This window comes from Vespa mandarinia, chromosome 21, assembly GCF_050613455.1.
Source record: "Vespa mandarinia isolate Hongniang chromosome 21, ASM5061345v1, whole genome shotgun sequence".
Lineage (NCBI taxonomy): Eukaryota > Metazoa > Arthropoda > Insecta > Hymenoptera > Vespidae > Vespa > Vespa mandarinia.
Genome location: NC_140830.1, coordinates 3,802,980 through 3,821,458, shown reverse-complemented (window position 1 = coordinate 3,821,458; position 18,479 = coordinate 3,802,980). Strand labels below are relative to the sequence as shown.

Below are 18,479 nucleotides of genomic sequence, written 5' to 3'. Positions count from 1 at the left end.
TTATCGAAAGCTTCACTTGACATAGATACGTACGTACGGCGTATGTATAGAAGTCCGTCTAGTGCATGCATGCTTATAGAAGTAGTATATAAAGGTATGCAAAAATATATCTGGAATATATCTTAACGACGAATGCCCGAGTATCCGAGACGAGAGAGAAACTTGTAAGAACTTTATTCGCGAAGCTCACTGAAATTTAACGTCGATAATATCTCCAATACCGTATACTTTTTTAATAAACAATGCTTTCGTAGAGCGTTCGTAGAGCGGATAAAAGGGATACGTTCGATATATCGTACGTCTCTACGTCGTCAAAGTTATCGAAACAAAAAGGAAAAGAATCACTGTCACGGATAAATTCCGTAGGTATATCATGCCTATCCATTGGTTTTTTCCCAAAGCAAGAAAGAAAGAAGGAAAGAAGCAAAAATTTCTATCAGGATTTAATTTTAGGTGAAAATCCACTGGTGGTCGTGCTAATAACGTTGCGTTCTAATAAAAAGGAGAACGATTCCTTTCAATTGCTTCCCATGACTGATCGGGATTGGAAAAAAAAAAGAAAGAGAGAGAGAGAGAGAGAGAGAGAGAGAGAGAGAGAAGCCGGTCGGACGAGAATTCTCGCGTTAATGAAAAAGAGCTTGTCGAGTCGGTCCTTTTCTTAAAAGATAAGCTTAATCGTTAGCGATGTTTCCATCCGATTCCACCTGCTTTTTTTTTAGTGGCTGTTCCCTTCGATGTACCTGCTACGCCGAGGAAATAAGATCTCCCCCGTCTTCCCTTCGAGATACTTTACGCGGCTCTACAATCGAAACGAGTCAGCATGCTCACTTTGCACGACCCGATCGATTTTACAAGAAATATAATCGATGTTTCTCTTTAAAAGGAATCGACTACGAGAATGACGCGTTTTTTAATTGGACACACAGTAGTTGGTATCAACGGCATCGAGTAGAGTTTTCGATCGTGGATACTCGTGACTGAGTGAGTAGTGTTAAAGTATTAATTAAAACTCGGATAATCGTGATAACGAGAGTAATTAATAAATAGGACGGAAGAATGAAATGCATTTTTCCGTCGTCGAGTGGCACGATCGAATCATTCTCGGAAGGAAGGAAAAATGGAGACGAATGTCGAAACGTCTCGCGGTATATCCATTAGACGAACCACTCGGAATAACGCGGATTATTTAGCCTCGGCGAGTATTCTCTTCTTGGAATCGAACGATCGAATTCCTAAAGAGCCTAACGATATTCCGTCCATTTCTAAGCGATTCTAGCCTAGCACTTGGCTATCCGTTTCGCCAAATGCCGCGGAGCGAATAGATTAGAACGTATCCTTAGAGATCGTCGACGCTAGTCATCTTGCCAATGGATTCTCCGCACCATTCTCGAATATTATTTTACGATGACTCGCTAAATAGAGCGATCTAATTAACGAATCGATTTCTTTACTCTCATTTATTGTTTATTACTTGTACCATTGTATCGAAGACTACCAAGAAGAAGACGAATTAAACGCGCCAAGATATCTCTTTGCACTCAGAGTTGCACTTTTATATTTTTTCCTCTTCTTCGTCTCGTAAAGTTCTAAGGAAAAATAGCTTGCGAGTTGGAGGATAGAGTCGGAGCCCGCGTTGTTTAAATCAAACTCCGGCTTCGTTGGAAAACGACGACAACTGGGATGGTCTTCTAACGGTCGCGACAATAAAGTGGCATAGACAATGTAGCATCGTTGCCAGGCACGAGGCATTCTGCCTAGACTCCTCTTCTCCGGCTACGCGGTACCAACGGAAAGAGATAGAGCGAGCGAGCGAGCGAGCGAGCGAGAGAGAGAGAGAGAGAGAGAGAGAGAGAAAATAGAAGTCGGAAGCGAGGATGAACGAATGAGAAAGTAGGTCTCTCTCTCTTGTAGTTTTGATTAAAGTTCTTTCAGGGGCAGAACGCCGTGATTTTGCACACAGACACGTATATAAGCGTGTAAGTAAACGCACGAGTTACGCACACGCGCATCCCTTTTTTCAGCCTCTTTCGTTGTTCTTCCCCAACTCTCTCTCTCTCTCTCTCTCTCTCTCTCTCTCTCTCTCCCTTTTACGTTGCCAGTAGAAGGGGAAATAAAAAAAGAATCTAAAGAACGGCGTCTGCAATTAACTTCTTCTTTCTAGCGTAGCCGCTCTTTGTTCCCACGAGTCTCTGTCTTGCGAAGATTTTTCGAAGATCGATAAGAGTGAGAGAGAGGGAGGTAATAATCAAAAAGCTTTGTTAAGGGACGTGCGAGAGGTTAAGACGTTGGCAACGCGAGCAGAAGAATTTTCTTTCGATTCGCAATCTTCTAATATTCTTTCGAAATTATTTTCTCATTATTATTAATATTTTTCGTTCCATCTATTAGAACGATATACCAGTACGTTTATATTTACACTTACAAGACCACGAAACCGTCAGTCGCGAGTAAAGCAAATGCAATTGGTATCGCCGATATATCCGCACGATAATATCGGCTTGCCGTGATTCGAGAGATCCTATACAATCGGAATATCGAATGATTCGCATTTAGATACCATTATGGTGGAGGATTACGCGTACGGTTTATGGCAAGCCGAGCTATTCGATTTCTACGTGATACTTTGTAACGTAGCATTTATTATTACTACTTTGTATTATACGCGTGAATGAAACGCGTAATGAAATAAAAAAATTATTAGAAGAGAAAATCAGATTCGTTCTCTTAATATCGACTCTATTAATATCTCAAAACTTTTCCCAAAATCGTTTATCCGAAACTACATTTTACTACATTTTACGAGGGAGACACAACGATAGGAAAAATATCGGTAAGGAGTAATCGTGGCCGTCTCTCGTCGCTTTCGAAATTTCATCGAAATCGGATTGCGGTTTCAACTTGGCATTAGACGGATACCCTAATGGTGCAATTAGGTGTAACGCTTTAATGACATTTCCGTATGTACGGACGCGTCCGTGTGCTGCTTTACCACCACTGCCCGTAATCGTTCTATCCGTCCATCTCTCTCGGTCTTCGACGCTGTTGCGAAATTCCAAAGTTTCGTTAAAGAGGTATATGTTAACGCGCAGCGACGGTGGAACGAAGACAGGTCGACGACAGGTGCACGACAAGACGGCGGACGCTTCACTTTGTTCCTTATTTCTTGGGTTTGAATGAAGATTGGTGTGAGAATGGCCAGGCGACGACAACGATGACTTAATGCACAGGGTGTTCCTCGAAAATATATGTTCGTTAAAATGTTCGTTAGATTCCAAATGAAATATTTATTTTACAAATAAATTCGTTTCTCTTAAACGATTTTAAACTGATCGCTCGGCGAAGATGATAATCGAACGTTCCTACGTAACGGATAATATTATCGTGAATAGCGAATAATAGGAGAACGTCGACGATACGTCCGTACTAATCCTCGGAAATCTCTTTTTTGCTTTGTAAAAGGACTAACGGCGATACCGATATTCTATAAATATTCGATCAAACGATTAGATATTGAAAGGGTTGAGATGCAATTATTCGAAAATATTCTCAAATCCCGCAAGATCGAAATAATTCATTTATTCGAAAGTAATGTCACGTCCGAGTGAAAAAGTATTTAAATATTTTTTCTTTAACACACAGCGTATAGAGAAGATCTACAGCGTAAGAGAGGAGAAAGAAGCTTAGAGATTCGCCTAAGGATAATCTCTTGACAACTGCCGGTGGGAAAGCCGCAACGTGGTTTCGCTTCGTCGAATAGGCGAGCTCGGTTAAACGAGTTCGTCTCGAGATGATTCCCGATAGTTTTCGGTCTCCACGGCGTTGTTGGGCAGCTCACTAACGGGACGTCCCCTTTCCCGTATGAAGTCACGTTCGACCCTTCGCACCCCACCTCCTCCTTCTCTCTCTCTCTCTCTCTCTCTCTCTCTCTCTCTCTCTCTCTCTCTCTCTCTCTCTCCATGGAAACCAGCTTCGATCGGAACTAGGATGATCTTCGTCGTTTCGGTGTGTTCCTCTCCCACCTGCTGCACGTTCCGACGCGACCTGTAGATTCCAACGTAATTACTCTAATGGCAGGATTAATGTAAACGAGCGATAAGCGAGTTAAATGAATTCGAGGATGTCCCAAACGTCTTTTCCTAATAAAAGGAGGAAAGACTTTTATATCGTTGGGTGTATCCGATTATTGTAATAATGTTAAAAATATCAGGGAGTGTGCGTAGCTTCTCTCGGAGTCGATCGAATCGATCGTAAGAGCGTAGATGTGGAGCAACGATTAGCACACACCCACGGAGGAGCCGCTGTGTGTGGTAATCGCTCGTGTAAATGTAATCGCGCTCGTTAACGTCGCATTTCCGTGATTAACGGAGAGGAACAAAGATTAGACTAGGAGAAAGGAAATCGTACGCCGCGTCGGTGTGTTAATTCGTGCGCAACGATGCGTGCCACTTTCGACGGCGAATTTTTTTTTCCGTTTTCCTTTTTTTTCCCCACAATTTTCTAATCGGATTCAATCACGCTTGTCAAATCACGGCGAGAGTTTTTACGATTAAAATCTTTTACGATCTTTAGAAATTCATCGGGCCGAAGAAAAAGGAGCAAGAATAAAAGGGAAGCAAAAGTGTCGAGAAACGTTCGAACCAAGATATCGTTTCAGCTATAATTCTAAACTCGAGCAAGGTAGGACCACCCTTGCCGAACTAGAGATCCAACTTTGCTCCGATTTCTTTTGTCAGAGTATTCGTGAGAGGCAACAATCGAAAAATCTTCGATCGGAGTGACCTCAGGGCTGTCGATACTGCTTCCGGTTTTCGATAAGAGTAACGAAGAGGGCCGCGTACTTTTGTACTATCCTTCTCTCTTTTTTCCAACCAACATTCTCTCCGTTTCCACTTGTTTTCTCTTTTCCACCGGGTCTCCATTCGTTTCTCTTTCTTCTACTTTTAGCCCCACCTCGAGCTCCTTGGAATCGATACGGTATCGGGCTCGACAATGGGGCCAGAAACTCGATGGTACGACGAAGGACGAACTTTGCTAACGATCGCGTCGGACGATATCTCTGCCAGGAGATATACCTCAATGACATGATCTCGTGGCTGTGTCGTTTACAAACAGATTCGTAATAAAAGAGCTTTAGCGCAGAGCTTTGTGCTCTTTGAGCTTTATCACCTTTCCTTTCTTTTCGATTCGATACGACCGCAATAAGAGAAAGAGAGAGAGAGAGAGAGAGAGAGAGAGAATGACTAGAGAATGGATAAAAATCTGATAAAAAGTGAACAAAATAATGTCGGACAGCCAACGATTACGTATTTATAAGCACGTGTCGCAAGTAAGTGGTGGATAAAATTACGCAAAGCAGCGGAAAGCGATAAGCGCGCGAGAAAGAGAGGGAAAATGCGATAAGAAGGAAAATCTCGCAAAGTCTCGACGGAGAGCAAGCGAGTGAGAGAGAGAGAGAGAGAGAGAGAGAGAGAGAGAAGGAAGGATGGAAGTTAAGTGAGTGTTCCGGCAACGAAGGGTGAGGTCGAACGAGACTAAGGGTGAGAAGAGTATGTAGTGGTAGTAGTAGTAGTAGCAGTGGCAGTCAGTAGTAAAGACCGGCTCGTGTCTGGCACACCGTACCACCCGGTGCAACTCGTCGTGACGAGAATACGTTCTACTACCGACCAGAGAACCATTTTCGATCTCTCTCTCTCTCTCTCTCTCTCTCTCTCTCTCTCTCTCGCTCCCTTCCTCTTCGAAACGATGATCAACCGAGCGCCATTTTACGTTTTACAGGTTAACATTTATTTAATCGAATCCTCGAAATGTTAGGAAAGAAATTTTTTTCCTTCTCGAAAATATAAGACTTTTAAAGAACTAATGTTAATTAGTGCGTTGTTAGCGACTAGTAGATGCAGTTGTAAAAAACAAAGATCCTTGTACACGTAACAGATTTCTCGTGAAAACTATGTAGTCAATTCTTTCCTGTCACGTAGCTACCTGTTATTCGCGTTTGCGACGCGAGAAGAGAATGATAAAATGAATCTTCGTAAGTAAGAGGCCTTTCGGGCTCGTAGCCTCGAGGTGAGAATGTTCCGAAGTAGTAGCTAGCTCGCGCTCGTTATTTTACAGTACTTACGACTTTCTCTCTCTCTCTTTCTCTCTCTCTCTCTCTCTGTTCGAGCCACGAGAGAGAACAGAGTTTACGCTCGGTAAGTCACGGAATTTATGGGATCGCAGAATTTATAGTTTCAATTTCCGTGATATTCAAACGGCGCTAGCTGCCAGTGGCGATCGCTTAAAATTCGAACTCGACTGCGCCTATTAATCGTTCCTTCATTTTCGATATTCCAATGCGAGTTAATGCTCGCAAAGATAGTAAGCCCGTAATTATCTTTTTTCCCTGTAAAACGAGAAGAGATCTTTCCTATCGGTTTTCACCTCTGTCCGACGTAAACGATACGTTTGATGAAACATGGATATTTTTTATGTTCGTCCGTTACTTATGTTCCCGTTCCGTGTATTAAAGAAAAGTTCCATTTGGTGAAATTGCAAACGGTCGGCTTTGTCGACACAAAATCGTTACCGCGTTTGTTTCATTCCCTTCTTCCATCTCTCTTTCTCTCTCTCTCTCTCTCTCTCTCTCTCTCTCTCTCTCTCTCTCTCTCTCTTTATTTCTCTCTTGTACGACCCGCAGCACTTGTTAAGAGCTCCCTCGGATGAGTTCCTTTGTAAAATAACCCAGATAGCTTTCACCGAGGCCGAGTTACACGGTTTAACGATCGCGGCCGAATGTGCGTGGCCGATGTAGTTGCGGCATCTATCTATCCTACGCGCGTATACGTATAAGAACGCGAAAAGTGCAGCGACGTGTACTGGAACGTTCAAATCGTTCTGTAATAGGTATGTCATTTTTTAGATAGCTCTCTAGTATCTTTGCAAATTGATCGCGGAAACTTTGCTACTTTGCTACTTTAGTACTCTCTCCGCGCGTTAGTCCGTCTACTGGTTCGTTGCTCCTCGACGATGCGATAGACGAGGTAAATTGAATTTGCGTAATAAAGTTGCTACGACCGCACCGCCGTTCTCATCCTCCCTATGCATCGGGGAGTATATATATATATATATATATATATACAGCGAGGATATAAAGGGAAACACGTGGCTAGAGGGTGAACGACGCGATTCCAGTCTCTAGAAGGACAGGGAAGCACGACGAGTGCCGTCGAACGGGTCACCCCCAGGTGTCTCCTCTCTCTCTCTCTCTCGAACGAACGAACGAACGAACGAACGAACGAATCCTCTTAAAGGGAGCTCGTATTGCAGAGAGGAAACGCTTCCTGCTTTTTGTTCGCAACGACTCGAGTGGAATTCGTTTCGCGCGCGCGATTTTTACATTCCGCCCCGACGTCTTTCTTGCCCCGTTCGATCGACTTTTCCATATGTATGCGCCCATTTCGCGGGAATCTTTAATTGGAATAGGTACGATCTCGCGACGGCGTTGATTTCAAAGTAAAAAAGTTATACTCTCGTCAAGAGTCGAGCTTTTATTTCTTTCTTCTCTTTTTTCGCTTGATAACCACATAGAGTTGCGTATATTTACCGAATAAGGTCAACGCATTCACCTTGAGACGTTCCTCGCACGCTCGGAATCTGTCCGACGATTTGGAGGTTGGCCAGCTATTTCCGATCATGACCTATCGGCTTACCGTGTGGTCCACGAAAGAAAATGGAAGAAAGAAATTGACGGAGTGAAAAGGAAAGAAGGATAAAAAAAACTATCCGACGTTGATTGGCTAGCTCGTAGAGTAGTTCGTCTAAAAGACGTTGCGATATATCTCACCGAGAGATAATAATTCCGTCGAACGTTCTCCTACGAGCGCATAAACCCACGAACTGTATGCGTCTTACGGTTGCATAACTCATGGCGTCGACCCACCGCCGTCGCTTTACCGGTTTCGCTTCGAGCCCCACGTACTTGGTTATTTACTCTTTGCACGAACGCTTACCACATGTAACGAACGCTTGGTTCCCTCTCTTTTCTTTTTATATCTTCTTTTTCTCTTTCTTTCGCGAACACGTGCCGTCGTCTCCTTCTTCGTCCGACGAAGCGTTAACGGTCTCGTAGCGGTCGCAAAGTCTCGACCGAATAAAATCTGATTTCATCGTTTTGCGTTTTTGGTCTTTCCGTTCGTGAAAAATTTTTCATTAAACGATCTCCACGGAGCGAGCGAGATTTCCCGTGTAAATCGCGCGCGCGCGCGCTTTCGTTCGCAAACGTATACACGTACGAATATATCTAATTAATTCTATCAAGCTTGCAAACAGCTTACCGACCGAAGGGACGCGTCATAATTTTGGCCAGTGCCGTCGCAACGGATTATAGCTTGTTTAACGATACAGGGTCCTCTATCGAAGGGCAGAGGTACTACGAATTATTGGCACGCGTCGATATTCCCTATTACGATCGAACGCATTCCAAAGAAATATTACGTTCGTTTCACCATAGTCGATAGATCGTTTATTATTATATCGAATTTAAAGCGGCTCGTTATTTTCAGATAACAATCGTGCCGTAGGAAAACGGCCATTGGTAGAAAAATGCGGAACATTCGTTAGCAGTTCGTGTATACGATGATCGCTCGGTTTTTATCTCTTAAAATAAGACACTTGCCTCGTTTCGAAGAGTTCCTTTGTCATTGATCGTATCAACACGTTACTCCAACGATAACGGCCATTTTTAGATTCTGTGAAAAAAGGAGAAGGATATCGAGTCGGAAAATGTATTAAAAGTCGCAACAAACTTCGAGAAGAGAGAGAGAGAGAGAGAGAGAGAGAGAGAGAGAGAGAGAGAGAGAGAGAGAGAGAGAGAGAGAGAGAGAGAGAGAGAGAGAGAGAGATAGAGCCGTTAGTACGCGTGACGGCCGTCGTGCGTTGGAGGGTGCGCTCACGTCCCGCGCTCATCCCCCCGCATCCTTTCGACCTATCCTAGGGGCGCCCCCTTCTAACCTCACCCCCGCTCAACGTCCGGTAAACGTATTCAGCCAACGAGCTACGTTCCCCCTCCCTCGTGACAGCCGGCGCGGCGCCACTGCCGCCTAGCCGGCGAGGCAGGGGCTACCCCCACCACTCGAGCACCGGCAGTCGGTGCGAGTGCATAGTCGACGCATATCGTTGAAAGAGAGAAGCAGGGACGCGCGTTTCCTTCTAGTTTTCTTCTTGTGTCCTAAGACCGTACGCGCGCGCGCGCGCGTGTCTATAATATATATATATATAATATATATATACACACACACACATATATATATGTGTGGTGTGTGTATGGTGTGTATGTGTGTGTGTGCGTGCGTGCGTGCGTCCGTCCTTAGGGCGAAGCAAGCAACGATCGGTCCTCGATTTTACCCGAGTCTCGACTTACTCACCGCGGTCGCGTCGTACCTTTCGAGAAAATCAACGAGAATCGAAATAGAGAGAGATTTGGCGCGTCCTCTCGCGCACGCGTGACGCGAGAAAGAAGAAGAAGGCCTCAAAGGATAGGACGAGACAGAGAAGAAAGAGGAAACGGATAAAGAAGTAATATCCTAAAAGTGGTGTGACCGTGCCTCGTGTGCTTCCTGCCTATCTGTGAAAAAAGACCGAGGAGCAAGAGAGAAAAGTACGTGCGGCATCTGTCCTTCTTTCTTTCTCTCTTTGGTTTCGCGTGCGGCTGCCAGAGCGCTGCTCGCAGATCCCTTTCGTCCTTTGTCTCGCGCGTCCCGCTGGCTCTCGCGTTCCGTTTCGTTCCGCGCGTTACCACCGCGAGAAGAGAGAAGAAAGGAAGAATTCTCGACTATAACGTTTTTTTTGCTTTCTTTTTTTTCTTTTTCTTTTTCTTTATTCCCTCCTCGCTGGGTATATCCTTTTAGCCGCGTCGCGTCGCATCGTGTCGCGTATCGCGTGCTCTCGGAGACCTTGAACTTGCTACCGAGTCGTCCTCGCAGCCGTCGTGCGCGTCGTCTCTCCTTTCCACGCGCTACCTTGTCTCTCGGTTCAGCGTTCTCGTCGAAAGGAAAGGAGAGAAGGAACTCAAGCGAAAAAAAAGCTACGCGAGAGATAACGATCGTTATCGCGATACACCGCGATATCTGGATACTTGGAGAAACGGAGAGGGAGAAAGAGAGAGAGAGAGAGAGAGAAAGAGAGAGAGAGAAAAGCCGAACGCAAGCCAGGGATCCTGGAAGTTAAGAAGAGTCAGGATGTTTCCTTACACGACCTTCCCGGCAGTCGGGTAAGCTACGAACCACTACAATCTCTTTCTTTCTCTTTCCAACTGCCTATCCTCTCTCTCTCTCTCTCTCTCTCTCTCTCTCTCTCTCTCTCTCTCACACACACACACATATACACGAAACGCGAGCAAGAGTTTTTGTCGTTTTTTTCCTCGAGACGTAACCTCTCTCACTCTTCGCATGTCTTCTTTTTCTTCTCTCCCCGACTCGTTCGTTTCTTTCTTCTCTTCGTCTCACGTCGACCGGTCGGATGAGAGAGAGAGAGAGAGAGAAAGAAGGAGAGAGCGAGCGAACGAGAGAGAGAGAGAGAGAGAGAGAGAAAGCGTTGCTCCTCTACCTGCACGTTTCGTCCTCGTGCGTCCTGTCCCCCCTTCCTTTTATCTCTCCCTTCTGTTCTGGCATACAGACGCTACACGCTTTGTTTCCTTTCGTAGAACGACTCGCACGAAAAAGGAATATCGCTTGTTTCTCTCCCTTCTTCTCTTGCTTGGATATATCGTTTGCTTGTATATACCGTAGAAGAAGCGAGCGTGTATATAGGTATGCTCGTCGCACACGAGAGGTACGCCCGGACTTGGGAACAACGCGTCGAGGCTTTGTCTATCCCCTTCTGCCATCTTTTCTCTCTCTCTCTCTCTCTCTCTCTCTCTCTCTCTCTCTCTCTCTCTCTCTCTCTCGTCCTAGGCTCCCCCAGTTTGCTCGCTCGATGGCACTCACCCTCTTTTTCTATCGCTTTCTCCTCATTTCTGCCTTCTCGTCGCGTAGTTACCTCCCCTCCTCACGCACGCACATTTTCAAGAATCACAACATCTCTCTCTCTCTCTCTCTCTCTCTCTCTCTCTCTCTCTCTCTCTCTCTCTCTCTCTAATGCGTCTATTACGAAGAAAACAAAACTTGTCTTTCTCGAGTGTTCGGCCATTTGAATTTCGTGCTCGACTAGCGGCGAAAATACGTACTATCGTACCAACTGCGCGCGTTAGTCAATAAAATTGTACAAAATGCATTTGTTATTTTTTTCTTTTTTGAAAATACGTACGTTGCTGTATGTTATATGAGAATATATAACGTGTATATCGTAGTAGCCAGCCAGTGGGAAAAGGATCAAGATTCGTTTATATAAGATGTGCATTGCGTCGTGGAAGTGCAACGAAATGCACAAAATTGTTTTTCATAGTTTTATACGTCACACGATTTTTATACATCACGCTTGCGTTTGATCCCTATGAATATTGTTTCTATTTTCTGGTGTAATTGTAAAAGTACGCGAAGGTTTTTTTCCCCCAAGACATTTAATTGTCAAACCGATTGACACGTTTATATTTCAGATGCATTCTGGACATTCTCCGATGTATATAAATATTTGGACGATTAAATGGCACGGCACGGCACGGCACGGTTGTATATAAATAATAAAGCACTAACAGTCGTGCAATGTTCCGAACTCGGAATGTATACGGCACGATTCTATATAAATGAACGTTTCCTTATATGTTGGTTATTCTTGGTTTCGTTGGTTCTTTTTTTTTCCTTTTTTTTTGTTTTTTTTTTTTGTTTTTCTTTACATTCCTCATCGGTCGTCGTGACAACGCGTTATGCCAAGTGGTGATCGGACGCGGAAAGGGGGGGGGAAGAGATTCGCAGAAAAGACGCGAAGGGTGTCGTGGATTACGTTACTTTCTCTTCTTCGCGGCCATCGGCATCAGTCTTCGTCCCTTCCTTCTCTAACCGTCCGAGTAGTACTCGTCGTCCTGACAACGCAAAAACAGATGGTACGTTCGATACTTTCCATCTTTCTCCTTCTCTCAACTTTTCTGCCTCGTTCTTTTATTTATTATCATGCGGGCAGGTATATTTTTCTTTCATCAATAAAATCGCTCGATTGCTTCTCGTGCAGTTACGATTTGACAGCGAATGAAGTCCATCTATCCGTTACGCTTGGCGCCATTTATTCTCTCTTTCGTCGCGTCGACGATTTGAAGCGCCACGTGCGCTAACAGATTATTTTCTCCATTTTTTTTTTTTTTTTTTTTTTTTTTTTTTTTTTTTTTTTTTTTTTTTGCAGAGAATAAAAAGTAATATGTAGCGATTGCGCGTGCGCGCGCGCCTTTTTTACGCCGACCGTGATTGCTTTCCGAAACGACGTAAAAGCCTGGAACGTAACTCGTAGGAGAGGAAAATCTAACCAATCGGAGTTAATATATAAGATAGTTTTCGTTCCAAGCTATTACGACTATTTAGAATAAAAATGGAGAAAGTGAAAAAGAGAAAGCTCGGATCTTTATGAAGGAACGAATTTAAGGCGGGAAACTTGAAACTATCTTGCGATATATAATCCGTGCATATCCTTGGAAGCTCTTGACGCGCGGCGTTGTCTGTCATCGGCCTTGAAAGATTATTTTCGCTAGACTCTCGAGAGTACACGGAAGTATGCGAAGACGAAGATGGCTATTAAAGTCCATTAAGGGGAGATCGTTAAGAGCAGTGGTGGAAGAAGCGACATTGGACTCGATCTGTGGACGTATACGATTATCAAAGGTGCCAATCTCCAATGATAACCGACGACAATGTCAAATTTTGGTCGTAACGAAAGGTAGACAGAAAGAGAGAGAGAAAATCGCAGAGTATTCTCATAAGAGGAGGAGAAATAGTCGGTTTTCGGGTAAAGGTAACTTGGTTACGTTCGATAAATAATTTCCGATGCGAATGATCGTTAGGGAGAGCGATTAAAGTGTACACGTATATCGTTGATAAGCCCCTCGTGCATGATAATCCCCGATAAAGTGGAACGCATGGCTCTCGAGTGCCGTCACGAGAGTGACATCCCGCCGCAAAAGGCTAAACCGTGTGTGTCCGTCAAATCTCGCGCGCTCGTTTAGGTTAATTAATTGCGGAAGGAATAATTACGACTTCGTTCTAACTCCCTTGGCGGCGATGATGATGATGATGATGATGATGATGATGATAATAATAATAATAATAATAATAATAATAATAATAATAATAATAATAATTATCCAGGGATACGTTTTCGTCCGAACGATCCAATTTTTCGTTATACGTCCTCTCTCGTTGCTTTTTTCGTTTTACCGATGAAATATACGGACAGCGAGAGTAGTCTGTCTTTGCATCTCTCTCTCTCTCTCTCTTTCTCCCTCCATCGAGATTCTTTCGCGCTCGCGCAGTTTCGTTGCGAGTAAACGTTCATCGGACCATTTGTTTTCTATCGGAAAGCGCGGGACCGTCGTAATTAGTAGTTTGGACGGTGACTCGTTCGTGAACTAGAAGCAAATTGCTCTCTTTCGGAGTGTTCCACTTAGGGGAGAGGTGGGGGGGGGGGCAGAAACACTCTCGAAAGTGAGAGAAAAGGCAACGTTCGGCTTTCTCTCCTCCACTTTGAAAAATTCTCTTCTCGATCGTACGCCCTTATATCTCGGGAATTTTGAATAGATTTACGAATCATATATATTTTCTTAATCGTTCGAGCTACAAAGTAAAAGAAGAAAAAGGAAAGGGAAATTTTCTTTTGCGTTTACTTTCTTGGCAAATACGCTGCGAAGCTAATATGAACGAGAACTGGTACGGCGGATTAAGCATAGCTGTCGAATGTTGAGAGAGGTACAGCGGCGCACGTGATCGCGATTACGCGGAATAGAAAAGGAATATATAACAGCGTCTTGCCGGGGTTAGTAATAGGAGGATACTATTGTTACGAGCGTCTGTATTTTTCTCACTCGATCTCAAATTCGATATCTTCATTGGAAGATTTTTCGAAATAAGAGAAGTTTGGCTTCGCGTTACGAAGAATAGAAAAACGGAGAGGAAGAAGAGAGAAATCGAGTACGGTGGTTTCCAGTGACAAAGACCTCGGTCGATGCACGTGGTGTGCCTGCCACTGTTTCCCTCTTTTCCTCGCCTCTCTCTCTCGCTTCTCCCATCAGACCATAACCATCCGTATCTTTCTTCCTATTCCCCTACACAACCCGCATACGTTCTTTCCACTTCTCCGTCGTTCTTGCGACGGCCTGCTCTTCTCCTCCCCACACCCACAATCTCTTTTCGTACCGCGGCACTCTCTTACTTTGCTATTTCGCTCTTCTCGATTTACGAGCGTCGAGCCTTTCCTTCTTTCTACCATCCGCATTCGTCCGATGAAAATTTATCTTTCTTTCGTTCAATTATATATATATATATATATATATATATATATATATATATATATTGGATTGAGTTTGGGAGGAGGAAAGGCGGCAACGAGCGGATAAGAAATCGAAAGAAAAATTAGTCAACTTTATTGTTAGCCTATTTACTTGAACCATATAAAAATCATTGGTAATCGTCGAGCATCGACTATTTCATTGACTGTGACATTGAGTAACTCGATTGATAGTTTTGCTTCGAAAGTAGGATCTGCCTCCGTGACCCGAATTAATTCGATCGTTATTGTTCTCTTTTTATTGTTTCTTCAAGGTATTACATTATCGTTCGAGCACGTAATTTTTTCTTCGCCGATAGAAAATTTTCCTTTCGTTAAAGTTTTTTCTTCGAGTCACAGGTCTTTTCACAATCTTTCCACTCACGGGGACTAATATCACCGATCTTTCGATCATCGCGCGCATCTCTACGTCGAATTCGTAAAAAATGGAATTGTATTCCTTGCGAATTTTGTCCCATTCGCGGATAGCATATTAAAGTAAAAAAGTTTCGTTCTCCGTGAATTTCTCTGTCCTACTCGTCGAATTTCCTTCATTCGACTCTGGTAATAACCACCTGATTGAAAGTTACGTGATTATTTGATTCAGCGTTTGTGAGCGATCCTTCAAAAGAATCGCGCCATTGATTTTATCCCGGACGTAAATAACCCAATGGGCTATTTTCCCCTGAGCGCCCTTTTGGTCACGGAAAAAAATGTCCTCTACCCTCTTCGGACGTTTTTATTATTATTATTATTATTATTATTATTTCTTTACGCGTGTAGTCGCATCGACTCGAGGTAAAAGTACCAACATTGAATTTGGATTAGTTGGGCCGGGGGAGGAAAGAAAAAGAAAAAGAGGAATGGCGTTGTGCTACTAGGGCGCATCGATTCGCGTATAGTTCAACAGGATCGTGTTTTACCTTGGGCGTTTCGCGTGTAACTTCGGGGAACACGGTCCAGCGAGTCTCGAATAACGAGATAACTATTGTCGGATTCTTGTTCTCTCGACTGAGCGGAGAAACGCTCGTTATTTGCTACCAGCGTCTCTCTTTCTCTCTTATTCCTTACATCTCCGTCGAAGCACGAATTCGCCTTTCTTCTTATTTCTATTGTTACTATCATCATTGTTGTTATCATCGTCATTACTCATCGTTATTATTTTCAGAGAGGAGGATCGGCCCAACTAAGTTCATCAAATTAAATCCGTCATTCGTGAAACGCCTATCTCCGTTCCCACCAGACTGTAATTAATTTTAGCAATTAACCGATTCTAACCTTATATCTGGAGAATTTTTGTGCGTAACGGCGCATCTTATCGACTTGATTAAAATGCCCAACGAATCCAATGTCGTTGGAAGCTTTACTCCGGTTCCACGGTGTGCACGCTATCGTTTTATGTACATAAGACGTGCAAAAGAGATCGCGATTATTGGCCCGAACGAAGAGAAAACAAAAAGCACAAACGTTTCATCAAAAAAGATGTATAACGTACATATACATATACCTATTCATTTTCAGCGATGTTCTTTAACATTATTTTGTCCATTCCCGGTGGAAGCAGCCGCTGTACTCCAAGACCCTTCAGACACCTTTTTCGTTACACCTTTTTACTTACTATATACGGGTGATATATATATATATATATATATTCCTGCCTCTCTTTATTATTTCTCACGTGCATTCAACGTTTACATTTCTTCCTTTGCGCGCTGTAGAGCGATATCAAGAAAGAAACGGAATATTCAGTGCTCGGGCTCGTCACAGTCAGCACATTCCCATTCAATTCTCCTTTGTCAAAAGCGCAACGGTGTTGCTGATACCGAAGACGATTCCGATATAAGGTCGAAGAAGAGAAAATACTTTTACTAGGATTTTGTAAGAAATTTTCTTTTTCTTTTTTCATTCAATGCGTAGAGAATACACACACACACACACACATATATATATATTATATGTATACATACATACACCGACATATTCGATAACGATAGGAGATTTATTTCATAAAGTTTCTTTAATTAACAATCGTCGTACGTTCCTTCGACGTACGGTCGTCAACGCTATTCTCAAAGATAACAAAAGAACAAGACAATACTAGGGTACTCGTACACGAGACTTTAAGCAAATATTTCATACAATAGCGACGCACGCGACCTCATTGATTTCTCTGCCTTGAAGTTGGCTCGGCGAAAGAGCTCCGAATCGATTCGGCGGTAAGTTCTTGTTAATTCTGCGTTACGCAAAATTTCTCGCGAAGATAACAAAGCAAAAAAAATTGTCTAATCGATCCACTTTGGCCGAGTAGAACTCGCCGAAGCCCTAAAATTTGGAAAATTTCCGCTCGGCGAAGACTCGCCTGGAATTACAGGGCCCCTTCCGATATCTGAACTCTCTCCCTCTCTCTCTTTCTGTATTTATTACAGCTGGAAGGATCGAAAGGTTTCCTCGCCAGGTGCGAGACAGCAGCAGCTGCGAGCACTCTGTCTCATTTATTTCATGTGTAAGCTACAGACAGAAACTCCTCGAGCTACCCTTTATATTTTATTTAACGTTCGTAGAGTTCTCGTCGTGCGTAATATTGTTCAAAATAATTCCAAACGTATATCATCTCCGTAGACGAGAAGAATCGACGAGGGCGGCTCTCTTTTTTCTGGGAAGGGGGAAAAGAAAAAAAGATAAAATTGCAAAGTGGTGAAAATCTATATTGGAACGATAAGGAAAGTACGCGTTTTCGAGTTAACAGAGGAGTATGAGAGCGAAGCGCTCGCCGTGGTCCATAAGTTTAAAAGCAATCGTTAATTAAAATCGTTGGCAGAACCTCGGAATACAAACTTTCCTTATTGCACAACGTTTAGTCGGTCACTCGTGAGATCGTTTGGTTGAGAGAAACTTTGTTCGCTTACGCATTTAAAGAGCTTTTGATTATCCTATCTGACGAGATTTATCGTTTACTCTTTATTCATTATATTACGTACAAATAAGTTATTCATGTAAAAATGCGTGCATGCGTATTCGTCGAGAGAGATTTCTCTCGATATATATTGTATATATTTCACTCGACATCGCAAAGTTTTTGTCGCATTTAAAAGGAGAACGTTTGCGTGTTGGAGCGAGAGTAATTAAGATTTTAACGAGTCTAACCTTCGATGCTGCAATGTGTCACGAAATGTCTGCCGTTTTAGAGTCACTCACGGGGCCGGTTTTGCCACATCGTGTTGCGACAGAGAGAGCAACAGGTCATGCGTGACTTTAATGAAGAAAAAGGGACTTAGAGATATAACTATTCTTTGAATCTAGTTCCTTGATTTTATTCGTTCGTTCTACGGTAAATATTGCACGTGCATGCGTCTATTTGAGAAACAATAAAGGCCAATTTACCAGGGGGATAAAGGAGAGCGCTCGTCGTAAGACGATCATCGGAGGACTCGCGAGTGTGTCTCTCTAGAGCCACCGGAGGCAACGTCGTACTCAACCAATAAAATCGAGTCCGTGGTCAGGAGCGGTCGCTTTGAAGGTAAAGCTACTTCTCCTACTTCGTTGAAAACAAGCAGTTTAGTCCGAGCAGACGGCACCTTTCCTCTCATCTCGCGGTTCACCTCGAGCACCACTCGTCCTCTTCCACGTATATTATACATCTGCGAGCGCGCGCGCGCGCGTGTGTGTGTGTGCGTGTGAGCGCGCGTGTATGCACCTAGAGATATATTCCTCCTTCGTGCAACACAAGTAAGCCACACCCTTTCTCGAGTAGCTCGCTTTTACCAGACGAAACTCTGAACTGGCATCGCAAGAGATAGTAGCTTCTCTCTCTCTCTCTCTCTCTCTCTCTCTCTCTCTCTCTCTCTCAGTACTGCACGTACGGAAGAAAGAGAAAGAGAGATATATGGAGGACCATCGTGCGTTTCTCTTCTCGTTTTTCGTCTCGTGAGAGGAGTCTCAGAGCGAAGAAACGAGAAAAGAGAGACCGACTTCTCTCTTTTTCTCGGTTCGTTCATCCTGAAGGAGCTTCGTTGTTGCCGACAGCGAGCTTTGCTAAATTGCTA

The 18,479-nt window shown here is 43.6% G+C and overlaps 1 protein-coding gene across 15 annotated transcripts in view; it reads left to right on the top strand.

Moving 5' to 3' along the window:
- The window catches only part of msi (RNA-binding protein musashi), a 95,222-nt gene that overhangs the window by 34,040 nt on the left and 42,703 nt on the right, over positions 1–18,479 (top strand). For 2 of the 15 annotated variants that reach the window (XM_035871628.2, XM_085663338.1), the window contains exon 1: positions 9,129–9,634. The exons of 10 other annotated variants lie outside the window; for them this stretch is intronic. Coding sequence is in view for 1 of the 5 variants with exons in the window: in XM_035871620.2 (XP_035727513.1) it covers positions 10,215–10,246 (32 nt within the window). In the remaining 4 variants the exon portion in view is untranslated. Of the gene's footprint in view, positions 1–4,569; positions 4,678–9,128; positions 10,247–18,479 lie in introns of those variants that run through there. 3 more of the 15 variants (XM_085663337.1, XM_035871625.2, XM_035871620.2) reach the window with 3 other exon arrangements.